This window comes from Hyperolius riggenbachi, chromosome 12 (genome assembly GCF_040937935.1).
Source record: "Hyperolius riggenbachi isolate aHypRig1 chromosome 12, aHypRig1.pri, whole genome shotgun sequence".
Taxonomy (NCBI): Eukaryota; Metazoa; Chordata; class Amphibia; order Anura; family Hyperoliidae; genus Hyperolius; species Hyperolius riggenbachi.
In genome coordinates this window covers 86243558-86261217 of record NC_090657.1, presented here as the reverse complement: position 1 = coordinate 86261217, position 17660 = coordinate 86243558, and the positions used below count along the sequence as shown (strand labels likewise).

Below are 17660 nucleotides of genomic sequence, written 5' to 3'. Positions count from 1 at the left end.
CCCTCAGTCACGTGCGCACACTCCCTCAGTCGCGGGCGCACACCCTCAGTCGCGTGCGCGCACACACCCTCAGTCGCGTGCGCACACTCCCTCGGTCGCGTGCGCACACTCCCTCAGTCGCGCGCACACACCCTCAGCCACGTGCGCACACACCCTCAGCCACGTGCGCACACACCCTCAGCCGTGAGCACACACCCTCAGCCAAATGCGCACACACCCTCAGTCGTGCGCGCACACCTTCAGTCGCGTGCGCACACATCCTCAGACACGCGCGCACACCCTCAGTCGTGCGTGCGCGCACACACCCTCAGTCGTGCGTGCGCGCACACACCCTCAGTCGCGCGCGCACACCCTCAGTCGCGCGCGCACACCCTCAGTCGCGCGCGCACACCCTCAGTTGCGCGCGCACACCCTCAGTTGCGCGCGCACACCCTCAGTCGCGCGCACACACCCTCAGCCGTGCGCACACACCCTCAGCCAAATGCGCACACATCCTCAGACACGCGCACACACCCTCAGTCGTGCGTGCGCACACACACCCTCAGTCACGTGCGCACACACCCTCAGTCTTGCGCGCGCAAACACACCCTCAGTCGTGTGCGCGCGTCGCGCACACACCCTCAGTCGTGCGAACACACCCTCAGCCGTGCGCACACACCCTCAGCCGCGTGCGCGCACACACACACACACACCCTCAGTCGCGCGCGCACACCCTCAGCCGCGCGCGCGCACACACCCTCAGTCGTGCGCGCACACACACACACACACACACACACACACACACACACACACACACACACACACCCTCAGTCGCGCGCGCGCACACCCTCAGTCGTGCACACACCCTCAGTCACGCGCATATACACCCTCAGTTGCGCGCGCGCGCACACACCCTCAGTTGTGCGCACACACCCTCAGTCACGTGTGCACACACCTTCAGTCACGCGCGCACGCACACCCTCAGTCACACGCGCGCACACACCCTCTGCCACGCGCACCCACCCTCAGCCGTGTGCACACACCCTCAGCCAAGCGCACACACCCTCAGCCAAGCGCACACACCCTCAGCCACGCACACACACCCTCAGCCACGCACACACACCCTCAGCCGCACGCACACCCCCTCAGTCACGCGCACACACCCTCAGTCACACGCAAAAACCCTCAGTCACGCGCAAAAACCCTCAGTCACGCGCAAAAACCCTCAGTCACGCGCACACACCCTCAGCAGTGCGCACACACCCTCAGCCACGTGCGCACACACCCTCAGTCTTGTGCGCACACACCCTCAGTCTTGTGCGCACACACCCTCAGTCTTGTGCGCACACCCTTAGCCACGCGCGCACACCCTCAGTCGTGCAACACACCCTCAGCCACGTGCGCACACACCCTCAGCCACGTACACACACCCTCAGCCACGTACACACACCCTCAGTCACGCGCGCACACACCCTCAGTCACGCGCAAACACCCTCAGGCACACGCAAACACCCTCAGTCACACGCAAACACCCTCTCAGGCACACGCAAACACCCTCAGTCACACGCAAACACCCTCATCCACGCGCGCACAACCTCAGTCGCGCACGCACGCGCACACACACACACACACACACACCCTCAGCCGCGCGCGCACACACCCTCAGCCGCGCGCGCACACACCCTCAGCCGCGCACACACCCTCAGCCGCGCGTGCACACACCCTCAGTCGCGCGCGCACACACCCTCAGTCGCGTGCGCACACACCCAGCTGACCCTCAGACGTGCGCACACACCCTCTGCCACGTGCACATCCCTAAATCACGTGCGCAAACCCTCAGTCACATGCGCACAAACACCCTCAGTCACGTGCGTGCGCACACCATCAGTCACGTGCGTGCGCACACCATCAGTCACGTGCGCGCGCACCCCCCCCCCAGTCACGCGCACGCACACCCTCAGTCACGTGCGCCCGAACACACACCCCCAGTCGCGCCCGAACACCCCTCCAAACGCGCGCGAACACCCCCCCCCAGCCGCGCGCAAACACCCCCCCCAGCCGCGCGCGAACACACACCCCTAGCCGCGCGCGAACACACACCCCTAGCCGCGCGCGAACACACACCCCCAGTAGCGCGAGAACACACCCCCAGTCGCGCCCGAACACCCCTCCAAACGCGCGCGAACACCCCCCCCAGCCGCGCGCAAACACCCCCCCCAGCCGCGCGCGAACACACACCCCTAGCCGCGCGCGAACACACACCCCTAGCCGCGCGCGAACACACACCCCCAGTCGCGCGCAAACACACCCCCAGTCGCGCGCAAACACCCCCCCAGCCGCGCGCAAACACCCCCCCAGTCGCGCGCAAACACCCCCCCAGCCGCGCGCGAACACCCCCCCCAGCCGCGCGCGAACACCCCCCCAGCCGCGCGCGAACACCCCCCCCCAGCCGCGCGCGAACACCCCCCCCCAGCCGCGCGCGAACACCCCCCCCAGCCGCGCGCGAACACCCCCCCCAGCCGCGCGCGAACACACACCCCCAGCCGCGCGCGAACACACACCCCCAGCCGCGCGCGAACACACACCCCCAGCCGCGCGCGAACACACACCCCCAGCCGCGCGCGAACACACACCCCCAGCCGCGCGCGAACACACACCCCCAGCCGCGCGCGAACACACACCCCCAGCCGCGCGCGAACACCCCCCCCCAGCCGCGCGCGAACACCCCCCCCAGCCGCGCGCGAACACACACCCCCAGCCGCGCGCGAACACACACCCCCAGCCGCGCGCGAACACACACCCCCAGTCGCGCGCGAACACACACGCGAACACACACCCCCAGTCACGCGCGAACACACACACCCCCAGTCACGCGCGAACACACACACCCCCAGTCACGCGCGAACACACACACCCCCAGTCACGCGCGAACACACACACCCCCAGTCACGCGCGAACACACACACCCCCAGTCACGCGCGAACACACACACCCCCAGTCACGCGCGAACACACACACCCCCAGTCACGCGCGAACACACACACCCCCAGTCACGCGCGAACACACACACCCCCAGTCACGCGCGAACACACACACCCCCAGTCACGCGCGAACACACACACCCCCAGTCACGCGCGAACACACACACCCCCAGTCACGCGCGAACACACACACCCCCAGTCACGCGCGAACACACACACCCCCAGTCACGCGCGAACACACACACCCCCAGTCACGCGCGAACACACACACCCCCAGTCACGCGCGAACACACACACCCCCAGTCACGCGCGAACACACACACCCCCAGTCACGCGCGAACACACACACCCCCAGTCACGCGCGAACACACACACCCCCAGTCACGCGCGAACACACACACCCCCAGTCACGCGCGAACACACACACCCCCAGTCACGCGCGAACACACACACCCCCAGTCACGCGCGAACACACACACCCCCAGTCACGCGCGAACACACACACCCCCAGTCACGCGCGAACACACACACCCCCAGTCACGCGCGAACACACACACACCCCCAGTCACGCGCGAACACACACACCCCCAGTCACGCGCGAACACACACACCCCCAGTCACGCGCGAACACACACACACCCCCAGTCACGCGCGAACACACACACACCCCCAGTCACGCGCGAACACACACACACCCCCAGTCACGCGCGAACACACACACACCCCCAGTCACGCGCGAACACACACACACCCCCAGTCACGCGCGAACACACACACACCCCCAGTCACGCGCGAACACACACACACCCCCAGTCACGCGCGAACACACACACACCCCCAGTCACGCGCGAACACACACACACCCCCAGTCACGCGCGAACACACACACACCCCCAGTCACGCGCGAACACACACACACCCCCAGTCACGCGCGAACACACACACACCCCCAGTCACGCGCGAACACACACACACCCCCAGTCACGCGCGAACACACACACACCCCCAGTCACGCGCGAACACACACACACCCCCAGTCACGCGCGAACACACACACACCCCCAGTCACGCGCGAACACACACACACCCCCAGTCACGCGCGAACACACACACACCCCCAGTCACGCGCGAACACACACACACCCCCAGTCACGCGCGAACACACACACACCCCCAGTCACGCGCGAACACACACACACCCCCAGTCACGCGCGAACACACACACACCCCCAGTCACGCGCGAACACACACACACCCCCAGTCACGCGCGAACACACACACACCCCCAGTCACGCGCGAACACACACACACCCCCAGTCACGCGCGAACACACACACACCCCCAGTCACGCGCGAACACACACACACCCCCAGTCACGCGCGAACACACACACACCCCCAGTCACGCGCGAACACACACACACCCCCAGTCACGCGCGAACACACACACACCCCCAGTCACGCGCGAACACACACACACCCCCAGTCACGCGCGAACACACACACACCCCCAGTCACGCGCGAACACACACACACCCCCAGTCACGCGCGAACACACACACACCCCCAGTCACGCGCGAACACACACACACCCCCAGTCACGCGCGAACACACACACACCCCCAGTCACGCGCGAACACACACACACCCCCAGTCACGCGCGAACACACACACACCCCCAGTCACGCGCGAACACACACACACCCCCAGTCACGCGCGAACACACACACACCCCCAGTCACGCGCGAACACACACACACCCCCAGTCACGCGCGAACACACACACACCCCCAGTCACGCGCGAACACACACACACCCCCAGTCACGCGCGAACACACACACACCCCCAGTCACGCGCGAACACACACACACCCCCAGTCACGCGCGAACACACACACACCCCCAGTCACGCGCGAACACACACACACCCCCAGTCACGCGCGAACACACACACACCCCCAGTCACGCGCGAACACACACACACCCCCAGTCACGCGCGAACACACACACACCCCCAGTCACGCGCGAACACACACACACCCCCAGTCACGCGCGAACACACACACACCCCCAGTCACGCGCGAACACACACACACCCCCAGTCACGCGCGAACACACACACACCCCCAGTCACGCGCGAACACACACACACCCCCAGTCACGCGCGAACACACACACACCCCCAGTCACGCGCGAACACACACACACCCCCAGTCACGCGCGAACACACACACACCCCCAGTCACGCGCGAACACACACACACCCCCAGTCACGCGCGAACACACACACACCCCCAGTCACGCGCGAACACACACACCCCCAGTCACGCGCGAACACACACACCCCCAGTCACGCGCGAACACACACACCCCCAGTCACGCGCGAACACACACACCCCCAGTCACGCGCGAACACACACACCCCCAGTCACGCGCGAACACGCACCCCCAGTCACGCGCGAACACGCACCCCCAGTCACGCGCGAACACGCACCCCCAGTCACGCGCGAACACGCACCCCCAGTCACGCGCGAACACGCACCCCCAGTCACGCGCGAACACGCACCCCCAGTCACGCGCGAACACCCACCCCCAGTCACGCGCGAACACCCACCCCCAGTCACGCGCGAACACCCACCCCCAGTCACGCGCGAACACCCACCCCCAGTCACGCGCGAACACCCACCCCCAGTCACGCGCGAACACACACCCCCAGTCACGCGCGAACACACACCCCCAGTCACGCGCGAACACACACCCCCAGTCACGCGCGAACACACACCCCCAGTCACGCGCGAACACACACCCCCAGTCACGCGCGAACACACACCCCCAGTCACGCGCGAACACACACCCCCAGTCACGCGCGAACACACACCCCCAGTCACGCGCGAACACACACCCCCAGTCACGCGCGAACACACACCCCCAGTCACGCGCGAACACACACCCCCAGTCACGCGCGAACACACACCCCCAGTCACGCGCGAACACACACCCCCAGTCACGCGCGAACACACACCCCCAGTCACGCGCGAACACACACCCCCAGTCACGCGCGAACACACACCCCCAGTCACGCGCGAACACACACCCCCAGTCACGCGCGAACACACACCCCCAGTCACGCGCGAACACACACCCCCAGTCACGCGCGAACACACACCCCCAGTCACGCGCGAACACACACCCCCAGTCACGCGCGAACACACACCCCCAGTCACGCGCGAACACACACCCCCAGTCACGCGCGAACACACACCCCCAGTCACGCGCGAACACACACCCCCAGTCACGCGCGAACACACACCCCCAGTCACTTGCACACCAATCCACGCCCCTGTGCAGATGCTTCATTAGGATCCAGAGGCCACTACTGAGGTAAGTACTCCATAAGGCTAGGTCCACACTAGGCACGGTTGCAGGACGGACACTGCAGTCCGGGATCAGGGGAAGTACCACCAGACCACAAACTGATCAAAGTGCATCAGTTTTGCATCAGTTTCCGTTCAGTTTTTTACCCCAAAAACCGGACAGAAAACGTCTATCATTAGGAAGGTAGTGGGAGGATTTTTTGAGCCAATAATAAAGTTCAGGCTCTCAGTTTTCTCATCAGTTTTTGTTGCTATTTTGCCTGTGGAGATGGAGATGCGTTTTCTCATTGTTTTTCACTACCCATCCGTGTATCCGTGGTCCGTAAAAATGCAGCAATTCCGGACCTTCCATTCAGGTTTTGAAAACGGGTCCCTGCAAACGCAGACGGATCCGTTTTTTTCTTGGGCGAGTACGGCTGCTATTTTTAACATTAGTATCCGGGACTCAGTTTTTCATCAGGGCTGAAAAACGCAGCCACGGATACGTTTCTGGACCTAGTGTGGACTAGCTCTAAGGGCAATTTTTCCTTACAGGTTCACTTTATGTTCCACAATGAGGTTGTTGGCACAGTTATTTAATATTATTTGTTTGCTCATTAACCACTCCAGCCTAACTGAACAAACATTTTAGTCCAGTTAGGCTGCGCGCGCTCCCGCGGGCCCCCCCGTGCGCGCTCCCGCCGCCGGCCGTTAGCCCAACGATCAATGAAAGGGATTATAGATCCCTTTCATTGATGGACCCCCTTTCTGAGCTCTGGTCTTCTTTCTTCTTCCTGGGAGCGAGATCGATCGCTCCCAGGACTTTTTGACTGTGGCCATCTTGTGGCCAAATAGTAAAACTACACCCCAAACCACATTTTATTAAACAAATACATTTTACACATTTAAAATCCCGTTTACCTCCCACACCAAAAAATACCCACATACAAGTTTTAATAAAAAATAAAATAAAAAATTACAATAATAAAAAAAAAAACAAAAAACAAACATAAATAGTTACCTAAGGGTCTGAACTTTTTAAATATTAATGTCAAAGGAGTATATCAATATGATTTATTAAATTATGGGCTTCTAAATACTGATGGACGCAAATTGAAAAAAATGCACCTTTATTCCAAATTGAATATCGGCGCCATACATTGTGATAGGGACATAATTTAAATGGTGTAATAAGCGGGAGAAATTGGTAAATAAAGTACATAGGTTTTAATTATGGTAGCATGTATTAATTTCAAACTATAATGGCCAAAAGCTGAGCAATGATGATTTTTTTCCATTTCTTTCTTAATATTCCTGTTAAAAGGAATTTAGAATAAATTAATTCTCAGCAAAATGTATCACCCACAGAAAGCCTAATTGGTGGCGGAAAAAACAAGATATAGATTAATTAATTGTCATGAGTAGTGATAAAGTTATTGGCAAATGAATGGGAGGTGAAAGTTGCTCAGATGTAAAAAAAATCTCAACCCTGTAAGCTGAAGTGGTTAAACAATTATATCTGTTCTGAGGTCTTTGTACTTAAGCATACCATGTTACAATATGTTAGCTTTGTTCATGTAATACCACAAAGCCTTATTAAAATACCATGTTATCTGCTTGTTCTAGTCCAACTTCAACAAGAACAATGAAACTTAAAAATACATGTATGTAATGTACTTGCTTCTCTACTAATCATGTCTGTATAAAAAAAAAAAAAAAAAAGCACTGTACGTGGGCAGAAGTGTACCTAATGAGGGAACAACCCCTACAGCTGCAGGGGGCCCCACCCTCCTCCTCTCTCCCAGGGGCTTCCCATCCAGAGCAGGTGTTGCCATCAGTGGGTGTGGGGGAAAAGAGAGAGAGAGAGAGAGAGAGAGAGAGAGTGCGCACGCGCACAGATGTGCACACTCTGTTATGGAGGCAGTCATGGTGGCCAAACTTATTACATGACCCCAGTCAGAGATCAAAGTAGGTAAAATAGGCGCAAGAAACGCCTGGTTTTACACCTGGCCATAGCGGTGCAATGCTCCAATGCAACGCACCACAACACTAAAAACTACATTCATATGACCCTTAGCCAAGTGACGTACGGTCTACTAGACAGGAAGTACATCACTGAGATTGCCCGTTTTCCTGTCATATTTGTGTCTTTCTGCGCATGCACGCCCAACCGCTGGCAACAAATTTAAAATGTCTGCATTGCCCATTGACTTCCATGCATTCCGTCACTACTGCGTTGCCATGGAAGTCCAATGGTAACATGCTATTGACTTTGCGGTGGGTCAGCAGCCAAACGGGAACTTCCACCGCCAAGCGACATGACGATGTAAGTGTGCTTGGCCCTATAGACTTCATTGCTGTTGCATTACTCTGCGTGCAGAAAGGGTAACACAATGAAACCGGCATAGGCCTCGATTCATCAAGACTTATCGAATCAATTACCGACAGCTCGGTAAAATACCGAACTTGAGAAGTTGATTTCAGGATTAATCAAAGTTATCTACAGCTGTTAGTGAGCATTCGGTAATCATTCGGTAATGATGCGATAAAACGGAATAAAGTGCAATTCATGAAAATGAAAGTGGGCGTAATTTAGCGTTAAATTTAGGATTAGTTATCTCCTTCACTGCTCTGTCGTTATTCCTGTCAGACCATTGCTGACAGAGAAGATGGAGCCATTTGAAGTGGTTATGTATCAGCTGAGAGTGATTTAAAGGCGCAGAAGGGCAAGAGTAAGGTCTAGAACCATATCAATTTGCAAGAGAATGGATTTATTTGCTATACCATAACATCTGTATTTCTTTTGAATCATCTTGTAAGAGAACACAGGCAGTGCCAGGGTTAACTAAATTGCTAGCTGCACTACATTTTTTCAGAAAAAGCTCCTATCAAGGCATAGCTGGTGAAATTGTGGGATTGTCCCGAACCACTTCCAGAATCCTGGTCCAGGTATTAAGCCCTATTCGGAATGTTGCTGCATGGTGTTCAAAGGACTGACTTTTTACCCACAATTCCACGGGAATCTTATGGCCTTGTGTTAAATTACCGCTGTAAATTGGAAGTATCGACACGTTACCAAATGGTTACCGCATCGTTATCAATATTTTATCGAATTCACCCCCGAATGTGGAAAAACCTTGACGAATACAACTAGAAATTGATAAACTTAGAATTCGGTAATTTAACGAACTGGAAAAAGTTATCTCAAAGACAATGATAAATTGAGGCCATAGTGTAAATGGGCCTTAAATATGCCGCACTAAAGCTGGAGACATTGGCCTCGATTCATAAAAGCAGTGCGATAAAAAAAATCTGGTAGTGCAAATACCGCACTCGGTAATTCATAAAGATTTTCCCAGCTGCCTTTGAAGTTTACTAAATTACCGCAGCCCATTGAGCGGTAGAGCAGAAGTATATCTCTCTTTTGCCCTGCACAGATGACTCACACAGACGGCTCACTGCACAGGTGACTCACACAGACAGCTCTCTGCACAGATGACTCACACAGACTTCGGCTTCCTGCATTTTGCATTGTAAAGAGCTCACCAGAGGTGTCGGTAACTATCGTCAGGCTTACCGCTTGAAGGCTTTATGAATTGACGTTTGCTGACAATTTACTGACATGTGTTGGAGGTAACTACAGCCAAGTCGGTAAATTTCCTTACTGCTCGGTAATTTCAGTTTTTCATGTGGTAACAGCCTTTATGAATTGACACATCGATAAGTGCTCGGGAAAGTCTGCTGTTTTCAGCATTACCGCGGTAATGCTTTATGAATTGAGGTCATTGTTGGAAACCTTCTGTACACTTTTCATCACTGCATGCCACAAGCCTGAGATACTGACCTGTTTCTGTGTGATTTCTGGTTCCCAAAGTGTACACAAAACTACATTCGATAGTGCTACCCGATCGCTGTCAGACATCTGGCTGGCCAATCTGTTCTTTGCAGATTCCTCTGTGACGCCGTCTCTGCTCATGATTCGCGACACAGCCTGTCAGAGGAGAGAAGAATGACACTTCTGCATGCGTTCCATTGCACATGTTACATTTGTAATAAAGGTGTATGCAACAATTTCAACATCATGACCCACAGAAGTTTTACATCAGAACAAGATGATTCAAAACCAGAAGGACAAGAAGGATAATTCTGCCCCACATGGGGGAAAACATTCTCTGAATCCTACAAGATAATAGATCAGCATGTTCTTCCTCCTGGTATACTTTCCTCTTCCTGACTCATTAAAGTGAACTTGTAAAGGTGCCCATACATGAGACAATGTATGGGCAGATTGACCAAGAGACAGATCTCTCTCTGACTGAATCTGATTAGAGAGAGATCTGTTGCTTGCCCATACACCACAGGCCGATTCCCGACAAATTTAATGCTGCAATAGTTCCAGAATCTGCCTTGTGACGTGGCCTCTACTGCCTCACCGGGGCAACACTGTTCCCCTAATATTAAATGGGCCCAGACCTTGGTGCCCAGTGCACTATACATTACCTGTTCGTGGCTGTGCTGGCTCCATCCTCCATCCATAAACGCTCCCCGCAAGATTGCTGGCGTACACGCAGGTGCTTGTGTGACGTCCCGCATTCGTCACTCGTTATTGCCGCACACAACCACGAAGGCCAAACATCTTGCAGGATGTCCGATCTACAAGCTCGACCCGAAATTGGTTGCATTGTCGATCGGGCATACACGTGCGCCACCCTATTTCATAATAATAATTGAATCGGAAGGTTGATCGGCTGCCAAGTTGCCTGATGTATGGATACCTCTAGTGTGGCTTCCCCAAAAATTGACATGAAAGCAAATGTGAAGCAAGCTTAAAACTTAAAAAAAAAAAAAGTTAGAGAATGACCCATGTAGAGGGAACTCTGGATCCCGTAGGGCCTTCTCGGTCCTCTCTTCATGTCCTCGATCCACCCCTGCCCCCCATTGAAATCCCGCATCTTTAGGACTCCACAGAAAGGCTTCGGCAGTATGCACGTTTCAGAAGAAGGGCACATTCATACTGCCCACACATGATCCCACTGCAGTACACCTGTGGGGGCTGCCTACACATGCTGGAATCTCAGCAAAGGTGGTCATTACCGGCCGCCTCGGCTGTTTCATCAAGCACGTGTGGATGGGCCTTTACACTTTATAGCCTATGGTGAATCAGTTAAAATGGGCACAAGGTGATCCACGGTATTTTGAGCACCACTATAGGACATGTGTAGGAGGATAGGTAATATGCGCTAGGCTATAATATAACCAGGGCCAGTTCAATGTTTGATGGGGCCCCCCGGGGCAAAGCTAACCAGGGGGCCGCGAGCAAATTCAGCCACTAGGGCCCCCAAGCCAGCTTCTGCCTCCCGATACCCCCATTAACTCTGACATGCTCCTCTGGGCCCCTGCACTATTACAGCATTGGTATCTTACCTGTTCCGGTGGCGATGTGCTGCTCTCATCTTCTTCCTGCTGTCTGCCTTATGTGATCTGGTGCATGTTGGGCAAGGACAGGTGAGATACCAATGCTGTTATCTTGCAGGAGCCCCAGAGGAGCACGTCATATTTAAGGGGCAGGTCGGGGGTCTGGCAGCATGGGGGGTCCGGCAGTGCTCGGGGGGTGGGGAGCAATTGCCCCCTTGTCTTTGTGTGTGCGACAGCCCAGAATATGGCCAAGTTTTGGGGAGGGGGGGGGGGTTGTGTTAGGAGTAGGTGGTGGAGGTTAGTGTTAGGCATAGATAGGTAGGGTTAGTGTGGGAATTAGGTTACAGTGGGGGATAGCAGAATATTGGTAAAATTACCAATCTTGTACTATCAGTATTACTACGCACCCGTTTTACCAGGCACCCCTATTAGATGTATGCCTAAACTAACATTAAACAGAAGAAAATGGGCAAATCAGAGATTACCATAAAAGAAAGCAGAAAATCCACCCACCTCTTTCTCTTGTATGATCACTGTCCAAATTTCATGTACCATACTATCCCATCCAGCCTCCAGGAGGACAGCAGCGTCCATCACACAGACAGATATTCCTGGGATGAAGGAGACAGATATAAATGGGAATGTTCTATAAACGTAGGTTGGAACAGAACAGTGAGTGTTGTGTTTAGTTTTCTCTTCAGCATGTACCCATAAGCATCTTGAGTTTTGGCATGTGGCACAATTTCTTGGTATTTTCAGTTGCCAAATGTACAAGTAGCCAGCGGAAAGACAATTTGAAATGGTACACTCTCGAGACCCTCACCACTGCTAACCACTAAGGGTCCATTCACACTGAAACAGTTGCTAAATGGACAACTGATAAGAAAGGTAATGTCCATGAATGCCTAAGGCTAAGTTCAATTTTTTACTTTGTTCGATTATTATAACCGATAAATGAATCGAATGGATCAAGAATCAAGTTGTCATTTTGATGTTGAATCGATTCGATCGAATTGTTAAAATGAATCGATCAATGGGTTGGGTTATTTCAATCCATGGAACAAGAATTGAGAGCTATTAATTATGTATTCGATCTGATTCATCAGGGTGCTTATTTTGTGATCGAATATAGCCTCCAATCGATTAAAGGTGGGAAAATGGATCAAAAATCGACCGTAGTGTATGGGCAAAAAAATCGATTCATGTTCAATCCATTCATTTATTTCGAATCGTTTCTAAGAATCAATAAGTCAATCGATTTTCCTATAACTGACCAGTGTATGGCCAGCATTAGATGCATTTAAACTGAAGCTTTTTCACAACTCACTGCTATGTAACAACTGATCAGTTAAAACACATTTATTTTTTAGCGTTCAGTGTGAATAGGCCCCTTAGGCTGGGTTTACACATAAATCTGTACAGTTCCGTTCGAGTCCTGTCAGTTTTGCAACAGTATTTATCATTAGTTTTACCTGATAGGAATAGAATTGTAAACTTTTTAAGTGTGAAATCAGCCATAGAAAACTGATACAAAATTGACGGAGCAGGAAAGAAATGGAACTATACACCTTTTATGTGTACACAGCATAAAACCTCTCCACAATTACAATAGTAACTTTTGGGTGTCACCCTAAAATACTACTTTTTATTCGGGTTGACACCAACAATATGCGGTCCAAGTGGGATGGTTTAAACATTTTCAAGTCGATGGTAAAAATTGTTTCGTCAGTGGTCCGCCCAGGGCCGGATTTACCATATAAGGCACTGTAGGCACATGCCTACAGGCGCCTGATGATGGAAAGGCGGCTCACTCCCCTCCTCAAGCGCCTCCCTCCCTCCTTGCCTAGCAGAGCGTAAATGAGAGGTTACTCACCTGGGTCTCTGCATTACACTGACAAGATCTCCCTTTAGTCGGGGGGCACCTCTAGCTACTAAATACTGAGGGTATCTCTGGCTATCTAGTATTAAGGGGCACCTGTAGCTACCTATGACGGTGGTGCGGTTTGGTGGGGATTTGTAGGTTTATGGAGGGTGAAGTCTAGGTGCCAGGACATCTGTGCCTATAGGCTCCTGTGATGTAAATCTGGGTCTGGGTCTGCCACAGGGGCATGTGGGGTGGGATTGCTTAATAGGCACAAGCAATGTAGTTCGCTATGAGAAAAAAGAAGTGTGGAAAGTTTTTTGCTTGTACACCTAAAATAACAACAACAACTACAACAAATAACATTTGTAAACCGCTTTTCTCCCATAGGACTCATAAGCGCATAAGGATGGCTCTGACCAGTAATTGGTTGATTGATAAACGGTGGTATAGAGAAACAATTCTGTAAGTCTGCAAATGCCAGGCTAAACAGGTGGCTTTTCAGTCTGGATTTGAATAGCTCCAGGGAAGGGGCTGTGTCTACTGAGTGTGGTAGGGAATTCCAAAGGGTAGGGGCAGTATGACAGAAAGCTCTGGCTCCAATGGTTTTTTAAGGTGCACTCTGGGAGTGACCAAGGTTATGGATCCTGCTGATCTGAGGTAGTAAATTGGTGTGGTACAGTTTCAGCAAGTCCTTCTTGTATCCAGGGCCCAAAATGTGTAGGGATTTGAATGTCAACAGCCAACTGTTGGAAGAGTAGCGTATAGAAAATGGGGGGTGGAGAAGATTAAAAACTTTCTTAAGAAATAATGACAACAGACCATATGTGCCCTGAGTTTGAAAAAAAGAAAAAGAAAAAAAGAAAACGAAATGACAAGTACAACAGGTCATCCTACTGTGTATATATTTCTTGTTACTGACACTTTGTTGCCCTTAAAGGAATACTGTAGGGGGTCGGGGAAAAATGAGTTGAACTTACCCAGGGCTTCTAATGGTCCCCCGCAGACATCCTGTGCCTGCGCAGCCACTGACCCATTCTGAAATTCCAGAAGTGAACCGGAGGCGGGGCCGGACCATCGGTGAGTGGCTGCGCAGGCACAGTATGTCTGCGGGGGACCATTAGAAGCCCTGGGTAAGTTCAACTTATTCTCCCCTACAGTATTCCTTTAAGAACCCGTTTCCAATAAGTGTGAATTCGTGTTGTGAAAATTCGCAATAGTACTGACACCAATGCAATGGAGTAGTTTCCATAGAATGCATTTTTTTGTAATCTGTTCTGATGCAAGAATAAAAAAAAAAAACTGCTTTCAGAGTGTCACACCATGCATGGTTTCACATGCAATTCACAAGTAATGAAAGTCAGTGGTCCCGCATGAACATTTTCGTTTGTGATGTGAAAAAAACCCATCTGTTTTACCGAACTAACATATTTATTTCTGTTTCCTGTGCAGTCACAGTGATGTCATGTTGCTATGGAGATTCTAAATTGGATGCAAAAATTTGCATTCAAAACGTGCATGAAAACATTAATATCAAAAACGCATGTCTGCACCGCACTCAAATAGATACGGGCCTTAAAGTGGACCTGAACTCTTGCACTAGACAGAAGGAAAACAAAGAGAAATGCACATGTATTTAGAGAGTTTAGCCTGACTAATTCCCCTTCATCTATGACTAATCACAAGTTGTAATTTGATCCCTTAGCTGTGTCAGCTGACTGCCACGGCAGAGAGGTAATTGGCAAACTCAGGATGTTAACAATATGTCTGTTTCTATGAAAGCAGGAAGTAGTCACAATACATATTTATTGCAGGAATTGTATCAGCTGTAACAAAGCAATGTTTTTCTTTAACCTCCTTAGCAGTAATCACGAGTTAAGCTCGGGGTGGAAAAAACATGCTAGGAGCGGTATCCCCGAGCTGTACTTGTGGCAGCTGCCGGGAGATTACTGCAGAGCAATGCGCGCAGCAGGCGTTTCAACTTACCTCCCGGTGGATCCCGAAGTCGGCCGCTATTCTTTTTCCTCTCCTCCAAGGCTCTGCTTCCCCCTGGTAAGGTCATCATCTGTCGCCATGACGACAGCCGGCAATCTCGCTATAGGGTTACAGCGCCACCTGGAGGATGGAGGGAAAGCGGCAGCGCTGGATCCCAGGGAGGTGAGTGCGTGCTGGGGCTTCAGCAGAACTAGCAGCATGATTTTCCCCAGGTTTTAGGATCTAAAAGCATGCAAAAAAAACTGCAGCGCTTTTAGACCCTAAAAACTGGAAATATGCATAACACCATGGGGGTTAAAGGTTATTATGCTGTTGCTTCTCTTTTAGAGCATAGAGGAAGTTCTTAGTTCAGGTCCACTTTAAAGCTCCCAGTTTTCTTCTGTATAAACATATGGTGACAGATAAGTAATAAACTTCTCTGCCGCATACCCAGGTTGTTGAGAGCAATTCACAGGGTCTACAGTTTGAATAATTATAAAAAAAGAGGTTCTTTTAAAGATGGTTTAGGTTTTTCTCACAAGGCCGCAGCAGGTACAGATGGCAATTGACACTAGTAATACTGGCAGCTGCTGTCCTGTGAAATTTCCAGGTAATGCAGACGATTTCCATTATTGATCAGGGAAAACGTATAAAGCACTGTGATGTAAAGAAGGCTTTGTACAGTTGTCTTCTCAATTTCTACATGTGAAGTCACATTAGTGGACTGAACCACCTGGAGCAGAGCTGTGAGCTTTACCTCTAGCAGCTGCTTCTGCCGAAGCTTGTTTGGCCATTTCAGCTATGGCTGGCCAAACAATGTTAGTCAGACGCTTTAACTGGTCCTGAAAGAAACAAAATGGCTTAAAAAAATTCAAATATACAAATGAACAGTGACTATTTCAATGACACATCCACTACATTACATGTATATTAAAGAAAATCTGAAGTGAAAATAAACTTATGAGATAATGAACTGTATGTATAGTACAGGCGGTAAATAGAACATTAGTAGTATGTAAAAAATAAATAAATAAAGAGTCTCATATTTATTTTCAGTTTTACAGCATTCTTTTTTAAGATTACATCAGATTGTTACAGTTGCTGTTTAGAATCCACACTCTGCCTTTTAAAGTGGACCTTAATTCTTGCACATAGAGAAATCCACCCTGTATGTATTTAAAGAGTCTAATTCCCCTAAACCTATGAATAAACACAACTGTAATTTAATCTCTCAGCTGAGTCAGCTGGCTGCCTCAGAAGAGCAGCTAATTTGTAAACACAGGATGTTAAGCCTATGTCTGCTTCCATGAAAGCAGGAAGTAGAACCAGTGCAGATTTATTGCAGGATTTGTATCAGCTGAATTGAATTGAACAAGCTCAGACAAGCTTTTTTGCATAGATAACAACTCAATTTGTTTAAAGGGAACCAGAGATGAAGCACCCTCATGTATTTTACCATGTATTTCAGTGGGAACATTAGAGAAAACACCTATCCTGCTTTGTTTCATTCTGCACTGCACAGCTTGCTTCTTATCAACCCTGATAAAATCCCCGACTGAGCATTAAGTCTGGCTTTGCTCAGGAATCTTTATAGCTGAGTCTGTGTTTTCTGGTGTCTTTTCAAGCCCAAGCCTGCCCTCTGCTGGCTCTGCTCAGTAATCATTATAGCTGAATCATTATAGCAAAGGCAGACTGAATGCTCAGTCTGGGATTTTATCAGGGCTGACTAGAAGCAAGCTGTGCAGTGCAGAATGAAACAGAAAGCAGGGTAGGTGTTTTCTCTAATGTTCCCACTGATATATATGGTAAAATACATGAGGGTGCTTTGTCTCTGGTTCTCTTTAACTCTTACAGGGGTTCTGTGGTATTCTAAAAATCAAACAAGCTGACACTAACCTGGGGCTTCTATCAGCCCCCTGCAGCGGTAATGTCCCACGCCGTCCTCTTCCAATGCGCCATTCCCCGCCGCTGGTCCCGATGTAATCACGCAAGTGATTACCACTGCAGCTGCGTGGCCGTGACCATGCACGTGCTTGCTCCCGCGCATCACTGGAGCTTACTGCGCAGACGCAGTACAAGAAAACTTCGTACTGCGCCT

General features: G+C 51.6%; 1 protein-coding gene across 1 annotated transcript in view; it reads right to left on the bottom strand.

Moving 5' to 3' along the window:
* The window catches only part of COASY (Coenzyme A synthase), a 71646-nt gene that overhangs the window by 18697 nt on the left and 35289 nt on the right, over positions 1-17660 (bottom strand). The window contains exons 7-9 of the mRNA XM_068263998.1: positions 16320-16404; positions 12241-12338; positions 10157-10303 (exon numbers count right to left, since the gene is read on the bottom strand). Of these exons, the coding sequence (XP_068120099.1) occupies positions 10157-10303; positions 12241-12338; positions 16320-16404 (330 nt within the window). The remainder of the gene's footprint in view (positions 1-10156; positions 10304-12240; positions 12339-16319; positions 16405-17660) is intronic.